General features: G+C 41.1%; 1 protein-coding gene across 1 annotated transcript; it reads left to right on the top strand.

The window, feature by feature from the left end:
* Nucleotides 1–859: 859 nt before the first annotated feature.
* gmps (guanine monophosphate synthase) lies at nucleotides 860–20,145 on the top strand. Its single transcript, XM_080844307.1, has 16 exons — nucleotides 860–1,038; nucleotides 2,840–3,018; nucleotides 10,382–10,496; nucleotides 10,701–10,798; nucleotides 10,903–11,006; nucleotides 11,183–11,376; nucleotides 12,362–12,527; nucleotides 12,805–12,956; nucleotides 13,261–13,434; nucleotides 13,601–13,706; nucleotides 13,825–13,940; nucleotides 14,060–14,185; nucleotides 15,796–15,911; nucleotides 16,027–16,157; nucleotides 16,570–16,742; nucleotides 18,136–20,145. The coding sequence occupies exons 1-16, from the start codon at nucleotides 1,012–1,014 to the stop codon at nucleotides 18,235–18,237; spliced, it is 2,079 nt and encodes a 692-aa protein (XP_080700433.1). The 5' UTR covers nucleotides 860–1,011; the 3' UTR covers nucleotides 18,238–20,145.
* The last annotated feature ends 770 nt before the right edge of the window (nucleotides 20,146–20,915 follow it).

The raw sequence follows: 20,915 nt of genomic DNA, 5'->3' as shown, positions 1-20,915 counted from the left end.
GGTGGTAGCAATGCCAAGGACAATAATGTGATGTCCTTGAAATGAAGGAAATGTAAATACTGACCCTGACAACAACTATGTGACTGGACTGGTGGTTTCGATAAAAAAAACAAGCCAACTTAATTAATATCTCTCCTGTTTGACAATAAAATCAAGTTCAGTTTCATTTCCATATCTGTGATGGCTTTCTATTTTCTTTTTGGTTACGTTGACACAGTAGACTAGTATCCACATTGATGTTTCACTGTGCCTGTAACTTGTAGCTAAAGCCCACTTATAGGAGGATGCATCTGGTCTCTTGACTTTTCAGATTTCCATGTCCGAGGCCACGTTGCACATGACACATGACACTTGGGTGTTAGATTTTTTGCTAAGGCACAATGTAAATATCACACTAGGTGTCGATGAATTCCGCAGGTTGTAAAAAAAAAATCTCCCTCTTTCACACACTCAAGTACATGGCAAGTCGGCTAAAAACAACACAAAAAGAGAACGTTGGAAAACAGTTTATATATTTTTTTTTAGATTAACTTAATTAACAATGAATGTAGGCTATACGAATGTACACTAGCATTGGATCTAACTATGTTCCATTAGAAGGCCTATGCACTTTCATGAAAGCATATTAATATCAAACACGGAAACGGGGATCAAATTACAACTACACGGTTTAAATTGCACTCACATGTAGACTCGTGGCCCTTACATTTTCTCCCTAGGACACAAAAACTGCTCTCAATCTCCCATTCACGTGAAACTCACTGAAACTCCTCCTTTGAAAGTCGCCGAGTTTAACTCTGACATAACTCTAGTCTAGTAGCTAGTTGGCTGGCTCCTGATAGACGGAGTCTGTGGCAGATCGCACGCACGGACGCGGCATTGTGGGAAACGCTGAGCAGGCTGTTATCGGTGGCAGTGGTCGGCGCGAAACCCGTGCTGCTGAGTTCCCCGGTAAAGACTTACTTGTGAAGAGCCAAGAAGAGAGAGGCTGTTTCTACACTCCAGGCATTCATGGCTCTGTGTAACGGAGAATCCAAGGTCAGTATGTTTGCTGGCTCATCTGCTGCCTGTAACCGATGGATGAACACCGTCTCTTTTGCGTTGAGAGCCCGTAGTCCCCCATGGGTATTCTGGATGCCTTTCGAGCGGGGTTCGGTTCTTGGGATAGTCCCTGGTTATGGCCTGTGTCGTTTCGGTGAAATTGGCAGCTTGCCTCTGCAGGGTGATATGTCTGTTGACTTCTCATGTAGGGGGAAAACACATAGACAATGCGATGTATTTTACCACATGTGCTGCCGATCATATGCATTGTCAATGCTGCTCTACCTCTGAGAGTGAGTTGCTCAGCGAAGAGGGTTCCCTATGCCCCCTGTTATCGAACCGCGTGGATTCAACCAGCTAGCTAGCAAGCCCACTATCAACTCTCACTCTGCTAGCCAACATAGCCTTAAGTGGGCTGTAGAATACGCTTAACGTTAGTCCAGCAACTTTTTTTTATTCATTCCGTAACTTGTGTGATGTGGTTTTGTTGACAGTGTAATGTCTCCAACGACAGTGCTGCGTTTTAAAATGACGCCTTGCTAACTAGCTAGCTAGAGCTAGTCGACTTATTAGCTTGCTAGCGGTAGTGTGTTGATATTTGATAGGCCACCGATTTTCGATTTGTTCATTCCACTGCTGGATTGCCGACTCTGATCGGACTTCACTCGCCTGCACCCCTATGCACTTGGGCGTCTAAACACTTGGTGCAGAGACAACAGACTATTTATCAGTGTCTATTGTGCGAGAAGTGTTTTAGAACGTCAGCAACTGGTTTTAGCATTGACTGAAGTAACACAAACCACGTGGGAACTTTCACGCGTTTATACTAACATTACCCACCCTCTTCAAAAGGAAAGCCCTTTAATGAGAGAGACACAACTATTTATTGATTGGATGAGTTAGTGAATAAACCATCTAGCAACGGTGAATGCAAGCTAATCACTTAAATGCAGGACCAGTCCTATAGGATGGATAAAGCGACTATAGCTTTATAACGTTAACTAGCTTCTAATTGTTTCAAGTCTTTTGATTGATGTGCCAACCTCAAGTCTGTCATCAGTCAGGCTGCACTAGCTAACTGATGTGTGTAGTCAGATTCAGGGCGTCTGTAAGTTTACACCCGTCTGATCTTCATATGAAATGTTCATATATCTGAATTTGGGTACTGGTTTTCTCAAGGATACTCTTTTTGTTCTAAGTCAGACTTCCACTGTACTTAATTCTTTAATGGTGTGTGCGGTCCCTGAAAAATTCATCGGTGCTGTCCATATCTTATTACTAGTCATTGCCATGCCTATTTTGACGTATATACACATACCTACCATTGACATGTTATGGTTTTGCCGGTTGCATGTTAGTCATAATGAGCAATTCCCTTTGTGAATTACTCCAGTGAAAATCTAGTGCTTGCCTTTTAACAAGGTAGCGGTATAAAACCAGTTGGAACATCTACATGTGGTGAATCCAGCACTCAGGAATAGCCCCTGCATGTAGGCAGCAGTGGCTGAGCTTATGTAACTGGGTTGTATCCATATAGAGATGGGGCATGTTGCACCTACTTCTAAGATTCATGTGACTATCCACATATGAACCTGTGAAGACCTCTGTGCAGTGCTAAACTGTCCACACAGTTTTGACTTTCTCACACATTCACATTCCTTAATTACAAGAGGACATTTAGAGATTATCATTTATCTTTGATTGTAGAGTTGTGGGAGGGGCTTTTGAAAAGTACATATTTATTTTTAGATAATCTGTTATGTGATTTGTAATGGAAATTAAAACATTTTTTTTGCAGCTGGACATCAGTGGAGAGACCAAAGTCAGCTCTTGTCATTACGAGGGTGCGGTGGTCATCCTAGATGCTGGGGCGCAGTATGGAAAGGTGATTGATCGACGTGTGCGAGAGCTTTTCGTGCAGTCAGAGATCCTGCCTCTAGAGACGCCGGCATTCGCTATTGAAGAGCAGGGCTTTCGGTAAGGCCGTGTCTCATTTATATATATATCTATATCTATCCCACTCTTGATAGATACAGCATGAAGACATTTATTTTGGGGACATCACTAAATAAAGAAACAGATTGGTAAAGCTACTCCATCAATTAAATCCACCATATCTAACTGATTATTTTTGCTTTCTACATATGATGCCATGAACATTGCCAGATGCAGTATTTTGACTTGTATAGATATTTCTTGGTTTTAAATGCCTCCAAGCTTTTCGTTTTTCAGTATGTATCTGTTCTTATGTACTATTCATGTTAATTAGTGATCCATGGGTTCAAGTTTTTTCAACTAAAGTACTTCAAGGGATACAAGTGGGCAGTCTATTCTAGACCTTAAAGCTGAGGTCATTGCTTAACTCTGGGGTGAATGAGTGCTTCAATCCTGGCATGAGGAAGATATTTGACTCTTTGTGGGTCCTTAAGCACTTTGTAGTACTACTACAAGTGAGAGTTTGGTACATAGCCTGCTTGCTAACCTTTAGGGCTATCCTGGAGTAGCCGGTCTAAAAAGGTCTGGGAAACTTCTTGCATCAGTTTCTGAATAGGCAACCATTTACTAATGTTGCTACAAGTTTACATGCAGCTATTGGATTAATCGGAGCACTTTAAAGACGCAAAGTGGGACTTGTGGTTTCAATTGAATAAAGCATGAGTGATTTAAAACCAAAAACTGCCAAAGACTGCTAAATTTCACGTTCAATAGAACAACAAATAGCAGTTTTGCATATTGTAGTTCCAAATAAGACCCCTTATTTTTCAAGCAACATTGACCTTGGCACTTGTAAGGTTATTGTATATTATGAACCCAGCCTTAAAGTAGAGTGGAGACGGGTAACAAACCAGAGGCTCTATAGCATGGGTCGGGAACCTATGGCTCGCGAGCCACCACTGGCTCTTTTGCTGACGGCCGGGGCTCTCGGAAGAAATGGTTTGGAGAACAGTGGCGGTTCTAGACCATTTCTACTAGGGGGGCCAAGGAGGGGCCAGGGTTTAACCAGGGGGGCACATCAAAAAACCGCAACAACTGATATTTAAAGATTATAAACTTGAATTACTTTAAAAACAGATACACATTTATTACTTAACTTAACATTATAACAATGAGTTCAGGTGCAAGAGAGGTAGGGCCATAAAAAAATGAAAATGAAAAATACAGTAGGCCCTACAGGGTGCAAATACAGAGCATCAATTCAACTTTTGACACTGTGTGGGCGGGAACCAAAGCAGGACGGGCTCTTCTCTGATTGGTCCTGATTTGACAGCAGGAGTCTCATATTCACGACAACTGTTTACCAAAACTCCGTTAAGTAGCTATTATGTCTTTGTATGGTGAAGACTGCCATTTAATGAGGAACCGAAGTAACGGTACCCATTAAACCTGTTTTGATTAAATACTAGTGGTGATTGTGGCATTTGACCCAGGATCACTTTATTAATTCCAGGAAAAAGAGTCAGTTCTCATGACAGGCGATGTTATCTGCCCCTCATATCATAATGTTATTGTGTAGCTGCTAGCTAGCCTACTGCTGATCTAAGATTCCTGCGCTTGCAAGAAGCTTGTATTGCTAACTGTTGTAGGTTGCAGTGTTGAAAGCAGTGAAAACACCCTGATCATGGGATACATTCAATTACAACAGTGAAGTCAACTTTGAAAACTCAGCAGCAAGAGCTAGCTACATCAGTAAGCAATCAAAGGCTTCTTGCTAGCGCAGGAATCTAAAGCAAGTAGCTAGATATGTTACCTACTGGCAGATAACAGCGATGTCACGAGAACTGACTCTTTTTTTTGTATCCTGGAATTAATAAAGGGATCGTGAAAGACTGCATGACCCACACGAATTCTTGTCGTCATGAAATCAAATTGGTTCAGTTCGTCTATGACAGTTTGAATACACATTAGATCTGGGAAAGTCAACAGGCATAGGATATTTCCATCTTTTGGTTCTTGAAAATAGCGCTGTGGTTATTTGTCATTCTTCCCTGCCTTCATGTGGCAGAAAAATCAACAGCTCAGCCGGAAGACAGTTGTATATGATCACTATGGCACAGGCAGACTACCAGCTCCTCTTAAGAACCAGCGATCCATGAATGAAAGAGAGCGAGCCAAACATTTCAATCGTAGCTCCTCTCTCCAACAAGCACCACACATGGCAAACAAACTACAGTGATCTGGTGCGCCGCTTTAATTTACCCATGTAGAACTTTGCGTCGCATTAGTACCGCTTTTGGCGCTCGGGTGTAAAATCATAATAAATTCATATTTTGTTTTATTTGGTCAGCAAAGGGGTGGCCAGGGACATGTCTACGGGGGCACGGGCCACCCCAGGCCTCCGTGTAGAACCGCTACTGTGAGAAAAATACGGAGAAAAAAAACGTGGAATCAAGGCATCAGCCTAGGCCTAGTAGAAGGCTTAAATAACAGTCAATGCTAGTTATATACAATGACAATGCTTCGGGTCAAATACGTAGGTCTATCTGAGTTATTTAATTTAACTTTCCACCTCACTTGACTCCGTAACCATAGCCTGCAAAATAATGTTAGTCACGGCTGGTTGCCATGCCAATATCTAACAAAATTATAGATTTCTCTACATTTCCGTCAACGAAAAAACTTCCATTGTTAAAGTTGATAGGCTTGAGAAAAATATCGAAAAGGAAAAAAACGTATTGTGCATCCCTGGTGTTTCTATCGGCGATTTCGAAATAGACTCGTCTGGCATCTGGGTGGGCAAGTTCAAATCACTGAACGATCAGCTGGAATGAATCGCACGTCAGCGAGCACAGCTTGCGAGCGAACACAAGTGGATTGACATGGGAAAGCTTCCATCTCAAGACGAACTGCTTCTAAAAACTTGGAATGAACTGCCCATATATCGCACATTGCAATATGATAGTATTGCTGTGTTACCCATGTTCGGTTCCACTTATGCATGCGATAAATCTTTCTCACATATGAAAAATATAAAGACGAACCTGCGCTCGCTTATAAACAACGAAAGCCTAAATGCTTGCATGAAGCTTCACCTCACTGAATATGAGCCAGACTACAAGGCCATCAGCAAGTCTATGCAGCACCAGAAGTCGCATTAATCTCTGGTAAGCCTAATGTTCAATTTCGAGTGTTGTGTTGTCAACGTTGTTAACTTCATGTCGTTGTTACGCTCGTTGTTAACTTCTGTCATTTCCCATTGCCATTTACATTTCAAGTTATAGGCTACAATAACTTTTAAAACTGGTAGAAAATGTATTAAAAAAACTCTGTTGAATAAAAGTAACTGTTAGTTAAATCTTTTTGTGGCTCTTCTGAGAAAACAAAAATTTAAAAATTGGTAAAAGTGGCTCTCCAGGCAAAAAAGGTTCCCGACCCCTGCTCTATAGGAACAGCAGCAACTCTGGAAAATCCAAGGAGCTCCATGATTTATTTATTTATTTATTTATTTATTTATTTATTTATTTATTTATTTATTCATTCATTCATTCATTCATTCATTCATTCTGAGCTGACAGGAGATCTGAGGTGTAGACAGAACGTGAAGTTCAGCCAGATCACTGATGGAAGTGCTCTCAGTCTTTGAGTAAAACACTGTGGCATGAAGTCAAATTGTCTACGCTGTGTAATGATCCTTTGTGGTCCTACTATGCTTACCAGTCCAGGTTTGTGTGTCCTTTACTGTCAGATGAGAAGGACACAAGAGAGGCACTTTGTTTTCATTATGGTTAGGATAAGACCTACCCCAACTTGTGCATCCCAACTTCCTTTTTACAAGTGGACTCCGCAGTCCTCCTTGCCAAGCTTCCTTATTTTACACCCAGCCCTAAATCTAGCAGCTCCACTTTCAGCATTTATGCAGCCCGTCGTCTTTTTTTCACACTCCTGAGGTTGGTTTTTAGGCGGCTGCTTACAGAGTAATTATAGTGAGAGAATACCAGCTTCCCTGGGCCTTTCTGGAAATATCACATGATGGGCGTTGTTTGCGTTGTTGCATGGATGCATTGCAATGCTACCGTAAAATATTATACATCAATGCAGGAAAATTAAACAATCATTCTTTAAATAATTAAATGAAATAATATGCTTCCTAGCATAATGAAAGTTATCTTTCAGATACAAGCAATACATACAACATGTACAAAATCCTTTGAGCTTGCTATGCAGCCAGGTACAGTTACACGTTGGTTTTAATCATATTTTAAAAGTGGCCATCTTGTGCAGTCGAATAAACACATAGCTTTAGGCCCAATCTCAATACTTCCCCTTACCCCTTATCTTTCCCCTTACCCTTGAAGTTGCGCGTTCATGTGAGAGCTAGTGGTGTCTCAATACCCAATTTGATCAAGATTAAGGGGTAAGATTAAGTGGTGTATGGCCCTCGTTTTTAAGCTGATTGGAGAGCTACCTTGCTCCTCCAAGGGCTATCCCAGAGCACACAGCGAAACCAGCTCGGGAATTAAAAAAAAAAAATGGCTGCTTGAAGCGAGGAATATTTTACATGAATAAAGCTATCTACACAACTTTTTATATGTTTATAATGACTCGGTTTGATCTGAAATGTGCTACACGAACTATGCATAGTATTGTAGGTCTTAACTGAACCTTTCAAACGGTAGTTTTAGGTTACAATTAGCGCGTATGCCACCACTTCATTGGATTATATGGTAGCTTGCTAGGACTAGCCTGACTCCATGCATGTGTACAGATAACTTTATTATCCACGAATTACGTTTGATATCTGTGAATGATGGCACTTGCTTTGGAGACATCGATCCGTGCTTTACATCTACCGTCCACAAAACAATTACGACAGTCTAGTTTTGTGCTCTATACAGTCGTGTATATGGGCCATTCTACCGAATTGGTGCAAAGTCAGGTCGGAAATATTTAGATTTTTTTTATGTTTTATTCCCAAAACTTTGTCCGTATGTATATTGTACCATATCTAAAGTACACTTATCTAGTAAAAGAACAGTCAATTTTTATATTGTATTTTCAGAATGTGTTGGAATGTTTTTCCTCTTCCAAAAATTGTCACTACCGAAACATCACATTTACTATAGTAAAAAAGTATTATTATTGACCTGTTCAGATTGTGTTTCCTTCCCTTCTCTGAAGAGTATTTTTACAAATATTTCTTGAAGGTTTTCACAATGAAATCCATAAAAATGAATTTTTTATCAAATTTTCAAGTTCAATTTATACAATTCATCAAAATCTAAGTGCAATATTTCTTTGTAAAATGCAAAATACTGATCATATTGATTCCAGAGTTGTTAATTGATGAAATTGAACATACATTAATCCAATCAGTATCATAACATTTTAGTTGATTACTCAATATACTTAATTTTTTACAAAACATCCTGTGTTTCGGTAGTGCTGCACTGTTTCGGTAGTGACATCCAGTGTTTCGGTAGTGACTGCACTGTTGGATGGATGTTCATTTCTCTCCCAAAATCTTCCAAAAGGTGCTCTGGGCTGCCCTTTAGTCCACACAACACATTTATTTAAAAATGATGGGATTGAACTACTTACCATTTCATTTTGTCACTACTGAAATCATCAGGTCACTACCATATGTTTCGGTAGTGACTGTTTCGGTAGTGACAATTCTAGCTAACTTTAAGCATAAATAAAGAATTCTAACAAGCACACGGCATGCAAACACATCTTTGAAGAGGTGAACACACATACAAACATAAGATTTTCCATGAAACCCCAAAAGGTTTATTTAATTGAAGAAAACATGCGTTTCGGTAGTGACAATTCTTAAGGTTACACGTCGATTTTCAGACTTTGGAACACATTTATATAAAAACTATGGGATTTAGCTACTTACCATTCAACCATGAGGGTCAGAGATGCAGTGTCACTGCATGGTCAAAAATGCAGAGTCGTGGCTAAAACACAGGCTCAGCCAATGGACTAAAACTCTTGTGTTTCGGTAGTGACATGAAAACTAGGGACATGATTTTTTGAGTATAGAAAATTGATTTAAAAATTAAACCCACAATAAATCTAAATATTCCAAGTTCTGTTTCAACCCAATCATAAAGATCTTTGAAATTAAATCATTGAAAAAAATCTTAAAAAATTGAAAAGTGTTATTTAAAGGCATTGAAATTTAGATGTCAGGGTTGGGGACAGCTACTTCCCAATAGAAAGTACCCTATAAATGATGATTTTGTATATATTTAGCTTATCACTATCTCATGTAATGCATTGGGTTTATATAGACCATAACATTTTCTAATTAAATATCTATGCCTAAATACCTAATTGTTTTGTAAATAGTTTTTATTGTTGAGGGACTGCATATTACACGAATTCGGTAGAATGGCCCATATATATTTGCAACCATAATTGAAACTTTTTTTAAATCGCTAGTTTCATAGCTCATACAGTCACGCATGTCTACAGATAACTTATCCGCGAACTCCGTTTGATATCTGTGAATGACAGCACTTGTTTGAAGACATCGACCTGTACTTTAAATGTACCATCCTGTATTATCCAGCGACGCCAAGTGACGTACCCGAAACCGAGTGGCGTCTCATTTCATAGGGGAAAGTTTTCAGCCCTTGGCCCTTACACTTGCAAGTGCTAGGGTTAAGACAAAGACAAGACAAAGCAAAAGGGGCAAGGGGAAGAATCGAGATTCGGCCTTTATATAGCTCTGCTACTCAACGTAATGCTAGTAGCATACCTGCTGCCACTTCCTGTGGTGCCATATTAGCCAACTACAGGTCACAGTTCCTTCAATAGGATTTTATATGTATTTACCACATAAAGGCCTACATATGAATTTCAGTTTATACTACCTTGTGATATGGATAATCATATTTTTTTATGTTATATCTTTGTTTTATAGGGCACATCACTGAATAATTCTGTAGGTTTAATAGAAGGGCAGAATTAGTTTAAAGGGAAATGTAATAGAAGTTGTATTTCCAATGCACTAGGTGTCAAAGGATTTAGGCCTATTGCTGTGTACACATCTTTGAAAAAAAGAAATGTAAACCACTTTACAAGTTTTAAAAGGGAAATTAAAACATTTATATTAAATTGTGAGGTCAGTGTAGATTCACACCTCTACATGATGGTTAGAGAACTTTTTGGTGAAGTAGTTTCTCTTTTTGTCATAATTTTGTCATTACTTTTTGCACCAACATCATAATAATATGACCAATAAGGTTCTACGATCACTAAAAAGATACGCAAGCAAGACCCTCAGATCCTTTGGTTAAGATTGGCATGGGTACATACTGTGGAGTGTGTGCATTTTGATGTACTTAAAATGTGATGTGCCATGTCTTACTGACACTATGATTATCTTCAGGGCTATTATTATATCAGGTGGTCCAAACTCGGTTTACGCAGAGGATGCTCCATGGTTTGATTCAGCTATATTCAAGATTGGCAAGCCCGTCTTGGGTATCTGCTATGGTATGCAGGTGAGATGATGGTTTAATATTCTTTATTCTTTCTTCACTTCATATAATGTACTTATTTACATTGTCTTGTATCCCTGCATGTATTCGGGGGGATTAATACATTAGGAATCAATGCTCATTGATTATTATATAATTGTTATATAATTGATGATTGTATGCCAATGCTGACCTGTGTGTTTGTAATGTGTGTGAATTCCCTTATAGATGATGAATAAAGTTTTTGGAGGCACAGTGCACAGAAAGAGTGCCAGGGAGGATGGTGCCTTTCACATTGGCGTTGACAATTCCTGCTCTCTCTTTAGGTAAGCCTAAAGTCTGATTGTATAGAGGTTTCTTGAGAACTCACTGTGACATGCTCAGATTGAGCCATTGACTGAGATTAAAGCGATGTCTTTTTCCACTGTAGGGGGCTTCAAAAGGAGGAGATGGTTCTGCTTACCCACGGAGACAGTGTGGACAAAGTAGCTGATGGCTTTAAAGTTGTGGCCACGTCTGGGAACATTGTTGCAGGTACGGAGGGGAAAAAAATTCACGATTTTTAATGTTCCACAGTGCAACCGTGCTATCCGGTACTTGATTGGCAAGTCTGTGCAGTGGCTCAACTCCCCCAAATATACTTTTATTAATAATCAAGGGATCATTGTCCACACATCATAATGTTCTGTCTCCTTGTGTTTCACTGCCAGGCATTGCCAATGAACAGAAGAAACTGTATGGGACACAGTTTCACCCTGAAGTGGACTTGACAGAAAATGGGATGGACATGCTGAAAAACTTCCTGTTTGAGATAGCTGGGTGCAGCGGCAATTTCACAGTTCAGAACCGCCAGTTGAGTTGCATTCAGGAGATCCAAGAGAAGGTCGGGAAGTCCAAAGTCCTGGTGAGACTGTGTTTTGGCTCAAGTGTTCATTGTTACCCTTCACTCCCTACTTATGACCTGAGGCAGTCTTTTGGACTGCCTGGAATTGAAGGTGTAGTTGTCAATCCTTGTTACCTCCAGAAAATGATCTAATGATTATTCAGACATTACCAAGGCACTTAGGATGGCGTATTGTCACAGTGGCAGCATTACAGTGTGATATAATGTGCGTTCAGACTGTACAGATTGAATCAAGAATATGGGCGCTTGGGGTCAGGATTTTGGGCCAAGTAATTAAAAGTTCCTATTAATCTGCCTTCTCTCCTGTAGCAAGGTGATTGCCTGACTCCCCAGAGCTCCCATGAAGTGGGTTTGCTCTCCTGGGGTGTAAAATGGGTTATATAGGAAAATCATGTACTCAACCTCACTCAGCCCCACCCACTTGGCATCTTCTGGTTCCCAGATTAGGGAAATCCAATGCACTTCGGTCCAATGGGCTCTGCCCACTGTTGTGGATTGTTAATTATTGAAGTAATTGTGAGTTTGGTTAAATCGGCTAAAAACCCTCTGAGTAAGCTGTGGCGTCTGCCAAACCAAACAGGCTGACACATTTAGAAGGGCTGTCTAAGAACAGGGTCAGAATTCAGTGTGTATATCTTAGGCACACGGGAATCATTTAACTGTTATTTATGTGTATATATACACACACGCACACGTATGTATGTATATGTTTTTCTTTGTATAATTAGAGATATGATTTTCAGAGTTTGTATGTATGTCCCCATGGGCTTGCTTGTAGGTTTTATGACAGACACTGTAGGTTTTGGCAGACACTTTTCACAGATTGAGCTGCTTTTGCCAAAGACACCATTTCAAACATTTTCTGAGGAAGTTTAACTTTAAGTGAACATTGACCCTCGATATCGACAGGTGAACTTGTTATACCTACTGCTGTTTAACTGACTGGTTGATTCCAATTGGGCTACGCTGTGGTGTTCCTTTTAAGGTGCTTCTGAGTGGAGGGGTTGACTCTACAGTGTGCACAGCCCTCCTGAACAAGGCATTGGACCCGGACCAAGTGATCGCTGTGCACATTGACAATGGATTTATGAGGAAACGGGAAAGTCAGAGTGTGGAGGAGGCTCTGACAAAGCTGGGTATCAATTTAAAAGGTAAGATCCCTTAATTACCATAACCCATCAACACAAGGCTTTCATAGGACCATGGCACCCATTAGTCGTAATACTACAATTTTTGGCATTTACTGGTTATGATCTGACCATTTTGCCACATGTAAGGCATTTGTATGTTGTAATGCCCACTCAAACAGAAGTTGCTTTTTGTTTACTGTTAGCACTTTACTTTGATTTAAGTGATAAATGCTGTGGTCATTTGCCATGGATAATTATGATTATGTTGTAACCATCTACCATATCCTATTCTGTCTAGTGGTCAACGCTGCACATACCTTCTATAATGGCACAACAACCCTGCCAATCTCTGATGAAGACCGCACCCCCAGGAAACGCATCAGCAAAACACTCAACATGACCACAAATCCGGAGGAGAAGAGGAAGATCATCGGAGACACGTTTGTCAAGGTGCGCCTCTAACTGTCTCATCTGTTTGGCAGCAGCCATTCATGTTTAAAGCCCATAATGAGGCTTCTCTCCCCAAGAAAATCCATGGCTTTTTTAGTACTTAACCAAAGCCGCTATTGAAGACATGATAAAAGCAGTTACTGCTGGAAATGGCGTCATTGATGTTTGATCATGAGGTGCTTGGGGTTGGTCGCTATTCCTTCAGTAAAAAGAAATGTGTATGTTTAAATTATCTCGTCTCGCTTGTGTTAAGCAGCACTTTCATTGAAGTGTGATTTGGGTTCATGTGGTTTTATTCCTACAGGTAGCCAATGAGGTGATTGGGGAGATGAACCTCAAGCCAGAGGAGGTGTTCCTTGCACAGGGCACGTTGAGGCCTGACTTGATTGAGAGCGCCTCGATCATCGCCAGCGGCAAGGCTGAGTGCATCAAAACACACCATAATGACACAGAGCTCATCCGCAAGCTCCGGGATGAGGTAGGAACCTTACTAGAGAGAGTGACCCTGAAGTTCTGATACAAACATTATACATACTGATTTGAGAATCAATTGTGTTGCATTCCGAAGTTAGAACAACAGTTAGTAACAATCTTTGTTTTCTTAAGGAATGTTGCCCTCCTCAAAGTGATGTTTTTGTTTCCAGGGTAGAGTAATAGAACCTTTGAAGGACTTCCACAAAGATGAGGTGCGAGCCCTTGGCAGAGAACTTGGCCTCCCAGAGGAGATAGTCTGTCGACATCCTTTCCCTGGTGAGTGTAGTCCACATGCATGAGGTGAATTCTTTGCTTCTGTGCAGAAAATGCTGTTTTTGCCATCATGGTTGATTGGGTTTTACTATAGTAAAATACCTCTGCCTATCTGATGCAGGTCCTGGCTTGGCCATCCGAGTTATATGTGCAGATGAGCCTTACGTCTGCAAAGACTTTGCCGAGACCAACAACGTCCTTAAAATCATCACAGACTTTTCTGCCAGTGTCAAAAAGGTACCAGTTTCAGACTTTTGGATGAAGACCATTTCCAAATGCCCTTTATCGGCCACAGCAAAAGTAGCTCATGGTTTGTACAATTGGATGCGTGTTTAATCCCTGGAATGTCTTCTCAGCCTCACACACTCCTCCAGAGGGTCAAGTCGTGCATATCAGATGAAGAGGAGGAAAAGATGATGCAGATCACCAGCCTTCATTCACTCAATGCCTTCCTTTTGCCCATCAAGACAGTGGGCGTCCAGGTGAGCTTGTGTCTAGTTGTGTGTGCGTGCTCTGTTGGTGCTTAGTTCACAACTGCAGCACATGGTCATTAAACCTAGCCACATGCCACACTTTATCGAATCACAGATAAAATGCTAACGCTAAATCTGAAGCAGGTCGGATAGGCTTTTAAGATGGCCTTTAAACTGGTAGGCTGTTTATTTGAATGTTAATCATGCAGCTTTCTCAGCATAAACGGCACTCACTAACTCGGCTGCCATCTCACTTGCCCAGCTAACTGCTGTTCAGGCTGTACTACCATATGGCTTGAGAAAGAGAGGGGCCCTCTCCTCCTAGGCGGAATGGCCATAGTTTCCATAGTGTGTTCACACCATGTCTTCATTGTTAAATGGGGGGGAATAAACTTACTGCACGTCTATTTGCTTAATCATTTTCTTAGACTTCGTCATATCCTGAATCACATAGTCTTTCTAGTTGTTGTCTGGAGCCCTGAGTATTTTTGGAACAGCTTTTTCTGTGAGTGCGCCATGTTGCCTCACCCTGTGGTGAACCATACTTGGATACAAAAGTTATTTTTTTGTGTGTGGAGGGGTGTTGTGTGATTTTGGGGTTACAATGTGTATGGACATTGTGTTCGTTCCCTATTCTTGCTACATTCTCTCATTTAGACAGTTAGTTTTGCATCGCATTGCCATAGCTGTGTTTGTATAAAGAAGGTTTCTAAAAAATAGTGTTACTATGTTAAGCTCATATGTGTGTGTGTGTGTGTGTGTATATGTATGTATATATATATATATATATATATATATATATATATATATATATATATATATATATATATATATGTATATGTGTATATGTATATGTGCTTCCTCTTTTGACTTACTAAGCTTGGACCATCTGGGGTTTTAAATAGAATTTTAATGTCAGAGACGTAAACATGTTGACGGTGAAAGATTAGATTGCAGTAGAATGGTTGTATGTTGGACGCAGAAGATCCCTTAGTTCAACATGCATCCAGACAACAATGAGCTTGTGTGTGTTTGTGCTAGGTTGTGTGTCTGTGCTAGAGTATGTGGGTGAGGGAGGGAGACAGACTTCAGGATGTTTGTGTCTGGAGACTTGTGTTAGTGTACTGTGGCTGGCTAGTGGGTAGGAGGGGAGTGACGACGGGTCACACACCCAGCATGAAAACACCAACCAGTGTGTGGGGCAAGACCTGATGCAGCACAGGCTGTCTGAACCAGACACATCCACCCCTCTCACCCCACTACGCTAAATATACCCTGGCAGGGCTTCTACTGCTAATTCAGACAGGGCAGCAGAGTGTTAATTCTTACCATTCCCTCCTTACTGAGACACTGGATCACTCATTTCTGAAATCGCAAATTTTGAAGTTAGAAGCTTGGATATTTCATCAACTGGTCTCTATACACTTCTGTAACAAATGTCTGGAAAGTTCCAAAGTAAAAATAACACTCGTGACCCAGAGTGTCATTTGAGGTTAAGACTGTGTGACGCATTAAACAGAAAGACTGACTGGACCTTTGTGCTTTTTGTCTCCTATCCCTCTGACATTCTTTCTCTCTCTCTCTCTCTCTGTCTGTCCCCCACCCCCCTCCTTCTGCAGGGTGACTCACGATCATATAGCTATGTGTGTGGAATATGCAGTAAAGATCCCCCTCACTGGGAGTCCCTGATGTTCCTATCCAGGCTCATCCCACGCATCTGCCACACCATCAACAGGTAATGTCACACCATCTCTCCCACCAGGACAGGTGGCATTTTCTTCTGCGCATTTCACCGAATATCTTCTATCCACGGTGATTCATCGTTTTTTTCCATTCTCTTCCAACCCCAGAGTGGTGTATGTGTTTGGGACGCCAGTGAAGGAGCCGCCCACAGACATCACCCCCACCTTCCTGACCACAGTCGTACTGAGCACGCTCAGACAGGCCGATTATGTTGCCCACTCTATCCTGAGGGAGTCTGGTAAGGATTTCAACAGGAAGAGCTGTGCTCTTTATTGTTGGATTTTATTTTATTTTTTTAGATACACAAATACATCTATGAATTCCAGATAAATCTGTTACAACCCTCAAAAGCACTCCAGAGTCAGTGGCGGTCATGTTCAGATCAGACAAACAACCTCCTGCTTGGTTAGTTGTTCTTTTCGGGTGAGACCACAGGAGAATCCATTGCTCTGGGTGCTGGGATAATTATCACCCCAGTAGATTAAGTCACATGTGCCTTATTGTGCTGGTAATAAGGGTCATTAGGTGCTGTTTCCCCCCAGTGAGAGCAGTTTGTTTGACATGCTTGGCAAGCTGGATTTGCCTTTGGCCTTAGAGGACTTGTTCACTGTATGCCTAACTCCATGACCTCCTCTCATCTCTCCAATCAGGTTACTCCCGTAAAATAAGCCAGATGCCTGTGATTCTGACACCGCTGCACTTTGACCGGGACCCCCAGCAGAAGCAGCCCTCTTGCCAGCGCTCTGTGGTCATCAGGACCTTCATCACCAGCGACTTCATGACCGGCATCCCGGCAACGCCCGACAACCAAATCCCTGAAGAGGTGAGGCCGTGGTGGATAACATAATAGACCTGCTGGGATTTAAAAACAGGGTTTACAAGATGTACATGTTTAGGCTTGACTGTCAAAATAGCAGGTTAATTGTTTTCCTTTTGAATTTTCCTTTTGAATTGTTGTTGCTAGTTGCATTACAGAAGTGTTGTCACCATTGGTGCCCTGCTGTTCATAGTATGATGGAGAACAGAAAGGAAAAACAATATAGTGCAGTTTTTATATCTGTTCTGAAAACAGAAATTGCAGGCCACTGTCCTATCATAACACGATGTTTGACAAGTTACCATATTTACAATCATTCCGAGTAATAGTTTATACATTGATTTTGTAAGATTTCTGCAGCCCTGTGGTTAATACTCGGTTGAGGTCTATACATGGGTATAAATAGTTGTTGCCTAGAAGTTAGTAGTGCGCACAATAACTCTGCCAGGTAGAATGGGTCTCCCCCCCTTTTACATACAAATGCCAGTAATGTATCCGGTAAAAACAACATGGGATATGTTCCTGCCTAATTTACCTATTTACCAGGATGCTACAGAGCTTGAACTTCCCTGAGAGGTGTGTAAAACATGCGAGGTCCAGCTTGCTATAAACCATACTTGCTTGCTATCTCTACCTTAGGAAACCATGTTGTTAACAGTTGCTAGTTGTTAGTGTGTGTAATATGAACTCATTTTAATATGTGTATATGAATGTATGTTAATATGAGGCTGCTCGGGCACAAAGAGGGTTTCTGCCTGTTGTAGCTTTTTAACTATCCTAGTTATCTTGTGCTTAGCAAACAATTTCCACAGTCTGCAGCTGCTAGCATGTGTTAATATGAACTTGTGATAAAAGGCTGCACAGGCACCCTGAGGGTTTCTATCATTTCCAATTATAATTTTGAGGAGACTGTAACATCAGCTAGATAACTAGCTATCATGTCATGCAAACAAGTTACACCATTTTCTGCATAACCAGAAGTTTAATTCTCAAAATCAGCTCCCCAATAAAAGGCCGCCTTGGGTCCGAGATTGATCACAACCTCTTGGATGATGATAAATGGTTTTACATAGACATTTTACAATCCTTATAAATAATGGGACATCAGTGGAGCTAGGGCTAACTCTGATACCAATGTAATAAATGAAGTAAAAAAATTGTGGTCAATACACAGGTTTGTTTTATGAAATGAATGCGGTTTATGCACGGTGCGGTTTATTGTCTGGGTAATACTGTGTTTACTTCTATTTCTAGGCAATTTAACATTCCACAGTCCTGCATTAAGTTTAGATTTGTTTCAGTACACACTCCTTTACCATGTCTTTTAGTACACCAAATAAACCAAGCCCAGACGATGACTTCACCCCCCTAACTCCCACCAATCTGGTTCCTCCCTTAGGTTGTTATGAAGATGGTGAATGAGATCAAGAAGATCCCCGGCATCTCAAGGGTAATGTTTGACCTGACCTCCAAGCCCCCAGGAACCACCGAGTGGGAGTAGACCAGAGGTCCATCTGTCCCCACCCCCACCCCCGCCCTCCCTGACAGTGATCCGCAGCGATCGGAACATTCCCTACGACGGCAGGCTGTACTGTGATTAGCGCACACCAGGAGCCGCTACCTTTATGCACCTCCTCCTTTTTGGGGTGTGGGGGGTGGTTGAAATGTTGAATAAAAAAAAGGTTTGTTGTTATTATTGCTATTATTGTTATTGTCGACAATGATGATAACTTTCTATTTTTCTTAAGTTCTCCCTATGTAACAATGCATTGTCCTTTTTAGCTTCTGATTTCTGAAAGTGGTGTAGGTGTATATTGATAGATGGGAGAACTGAGATGCAGGAAGGTTGATTGCCTCCTATGTTGTCTAGCGCCTCCTACTGGCGCATCAGATAAAGCAGCCCCAGAATGTCACAGGGACGTTTTAGCTTTATATACCCATGGAGCTTAGCAGCATCAGGGGCCAAACAAAGGCCTTGTTTTAGGTTTTTTAAAGTTGTGGCCAAACAACAGTGAGATGACTCGGGTCATTCAGAGGATCTTCACGCTCTGGCCATCACTTCTCATGGCTATGTGTGCCTGGCCTGACCTGGCCTTAACACCCCTTAGACAGTAGAGGCCCGGCATGGTGACGTGACCAATCAACTTTTTTTTCCGTTATTTTCTTTAATAAAAAAAAAGATGAAAAAGCTTCAGTTAACTGTTTTGCCAAATTCTATTGACAATGTCGCATCTCGGGCAGAGGAAGCTTGTCCTCAGAGAGCGACTCTGATCCTGTGAACAACAGGTGTGTTTGTGTGTGTGTGTGTGTGTGTGTGTGTGTGTGTGTGTGCGTTTGTGTGTGCGTGTGTATGTGAGTGAAGGAAACCCCCCATTCCGAGGGTCATCCTAGAATTTGTGCCTCTCCTCTTTTTCTCTTTTTTTCTTCCTTTCTTTCTTTCCCTTATTCATTTGGGGACTAAAGCAATCCCCAATGGAGTTAGTGACTAACATTTTCATGCTGCATTTTTTTTTTAAGTTGAAAAAGAAAGCTGTGTAGATATTGAGTAGGGGAGTGTAGCGACAGACTCATTGGTGTGTACTCGTTAAAACATAATCATGGTCAACGGTTTCACCGCCTTGGCAACATTTTGCACATTTTAATGGCATCATCTGTGTACCCATAAGCCTTTGTGCTTTTTTGCATCTAGAGAAATAGCGTGTCCAATTACTCAATAATCGACGTGGTGGAGACTGGAGGAGATAGTGTTTGCTGTCTCTTCTGTGCAGCAGGACTTTTTCCTTCATCCTAAGGTCAGAACGGGTGAATGAAATATTTCTAACTTATGGCCAGCTCGGACACTTGAGGGGGACTGTGGGAACTTGTCTTTGTACCCCAGTGGATATGTTCCCACCATGATCCCAGCGCTGGCCTGCTTAATGGACAAGTCACAGATCCACAGACCCCCTCACCTGAAACTGCTGTAGATACATGTTGCAGTGTTGGTGGTGATATGAATAACATGCTAGGTATTTATTGTCTGTATGTTTTTCAGTTTTTATCTCCGAACTTTTTCGGTCACAATGGCAAAGAACCATGCAAGATCAGTTTTGTTCATTGTCTTAATTGCAAACAGTTGTTCTTAATGTTACCTGGTGTCGCCTTTTTACATGTATATTTTACAGAAAATATGTTTAAACAGAAACACAAAACTAATAGACAATTAAGTAGTTGGGTTGAACTGCAATATGGAATCGTATTCAGTTTAATTTATGCAATTCCTGGTTTTGGATTTATTTTTTAAAGAACAATGCTTTTTTCCCTTTAGTATTGTGCCTCAAACCAAGCCACCGCATGCAGTTTTGAAAAAAACTGAAATTTGTATAATGAAAACCAAGCTTTAATAAAGAAGTTCATGTTGAAAGTCTCACTCAAATTGTTTTCATATTAATTTGCCTTTATGCCATCTTGCGGCTGGCCAGGCAGGAGGGAGTTCTGTGATAATCTTTTGCCATCACAGGCCTGCATTCTGCACGGCCCTGCTGGAACTTACTGATCAGTAGCCTTGAAATTTCATCAATGCGTAACGAGAGGAATCAGATAATGTGATTTTAAAAAAAAAAGATCCAGTCATAAGGCTGGGGGGGTCTGTCAGTCACGTTCCTCCCATGCCCTAATGTGCTTGGTGTGATGTCCAGTTTTACAGAGTAGGCACATGAGGAAATGAGGAGAGCTTAAAATATCTCACAAAATACCTACATAAATGAATCCACATCAAAATAATGCAATCATTATTGTAATACTGGACGCTTTCCCCCCTTGGTGAGCCGTGCCAATTGAATAATGCAATGCTGCCCACTAGTGGAATCTAGATGTCAATATCATATGGGATTTGGAGTCAAATGGGTAAACCGTGCCTTTGGTTTTTATTATGTAGTAGACTTACGAGTGAACATGTAGCAGACACCCTTTTTCTTGATTTATGTTTATGTAGTTCTTCAAACCAGATTTATGACTAGTTATATTCAATAGCCTCTTAACTGCTAGTTCTTCAAACTAGCTTAATGACTAGATATTCAATAGCGCCGTCAACTGCAAGTACTTCAAACTAGCTTCACGACTAGTTATATTTAATAGCCTGAGTAGTAGGCCCGGGCTGATTTTAGGGTCCAGCTCCTTGATTGTCACTGGAGAAAATGG

The sequence above is a fragment of the Sprattus sprattus genome, assembly GCF_963457725.1.
Source record: "Sprattus sprattus genome assembly, chromosome: 9".
Classification (NCBI taxonomy): Eukaryota; Metazoa; Chordata; class Actinopteri; order Clupeiformes; family Clupeidae; genus Sprattus; species Sprattus sprattus.
Note: the sequence above shows the minus strand (reverse complement) of the source record. Positions and strands in the feature narration are given on the sequence as shown.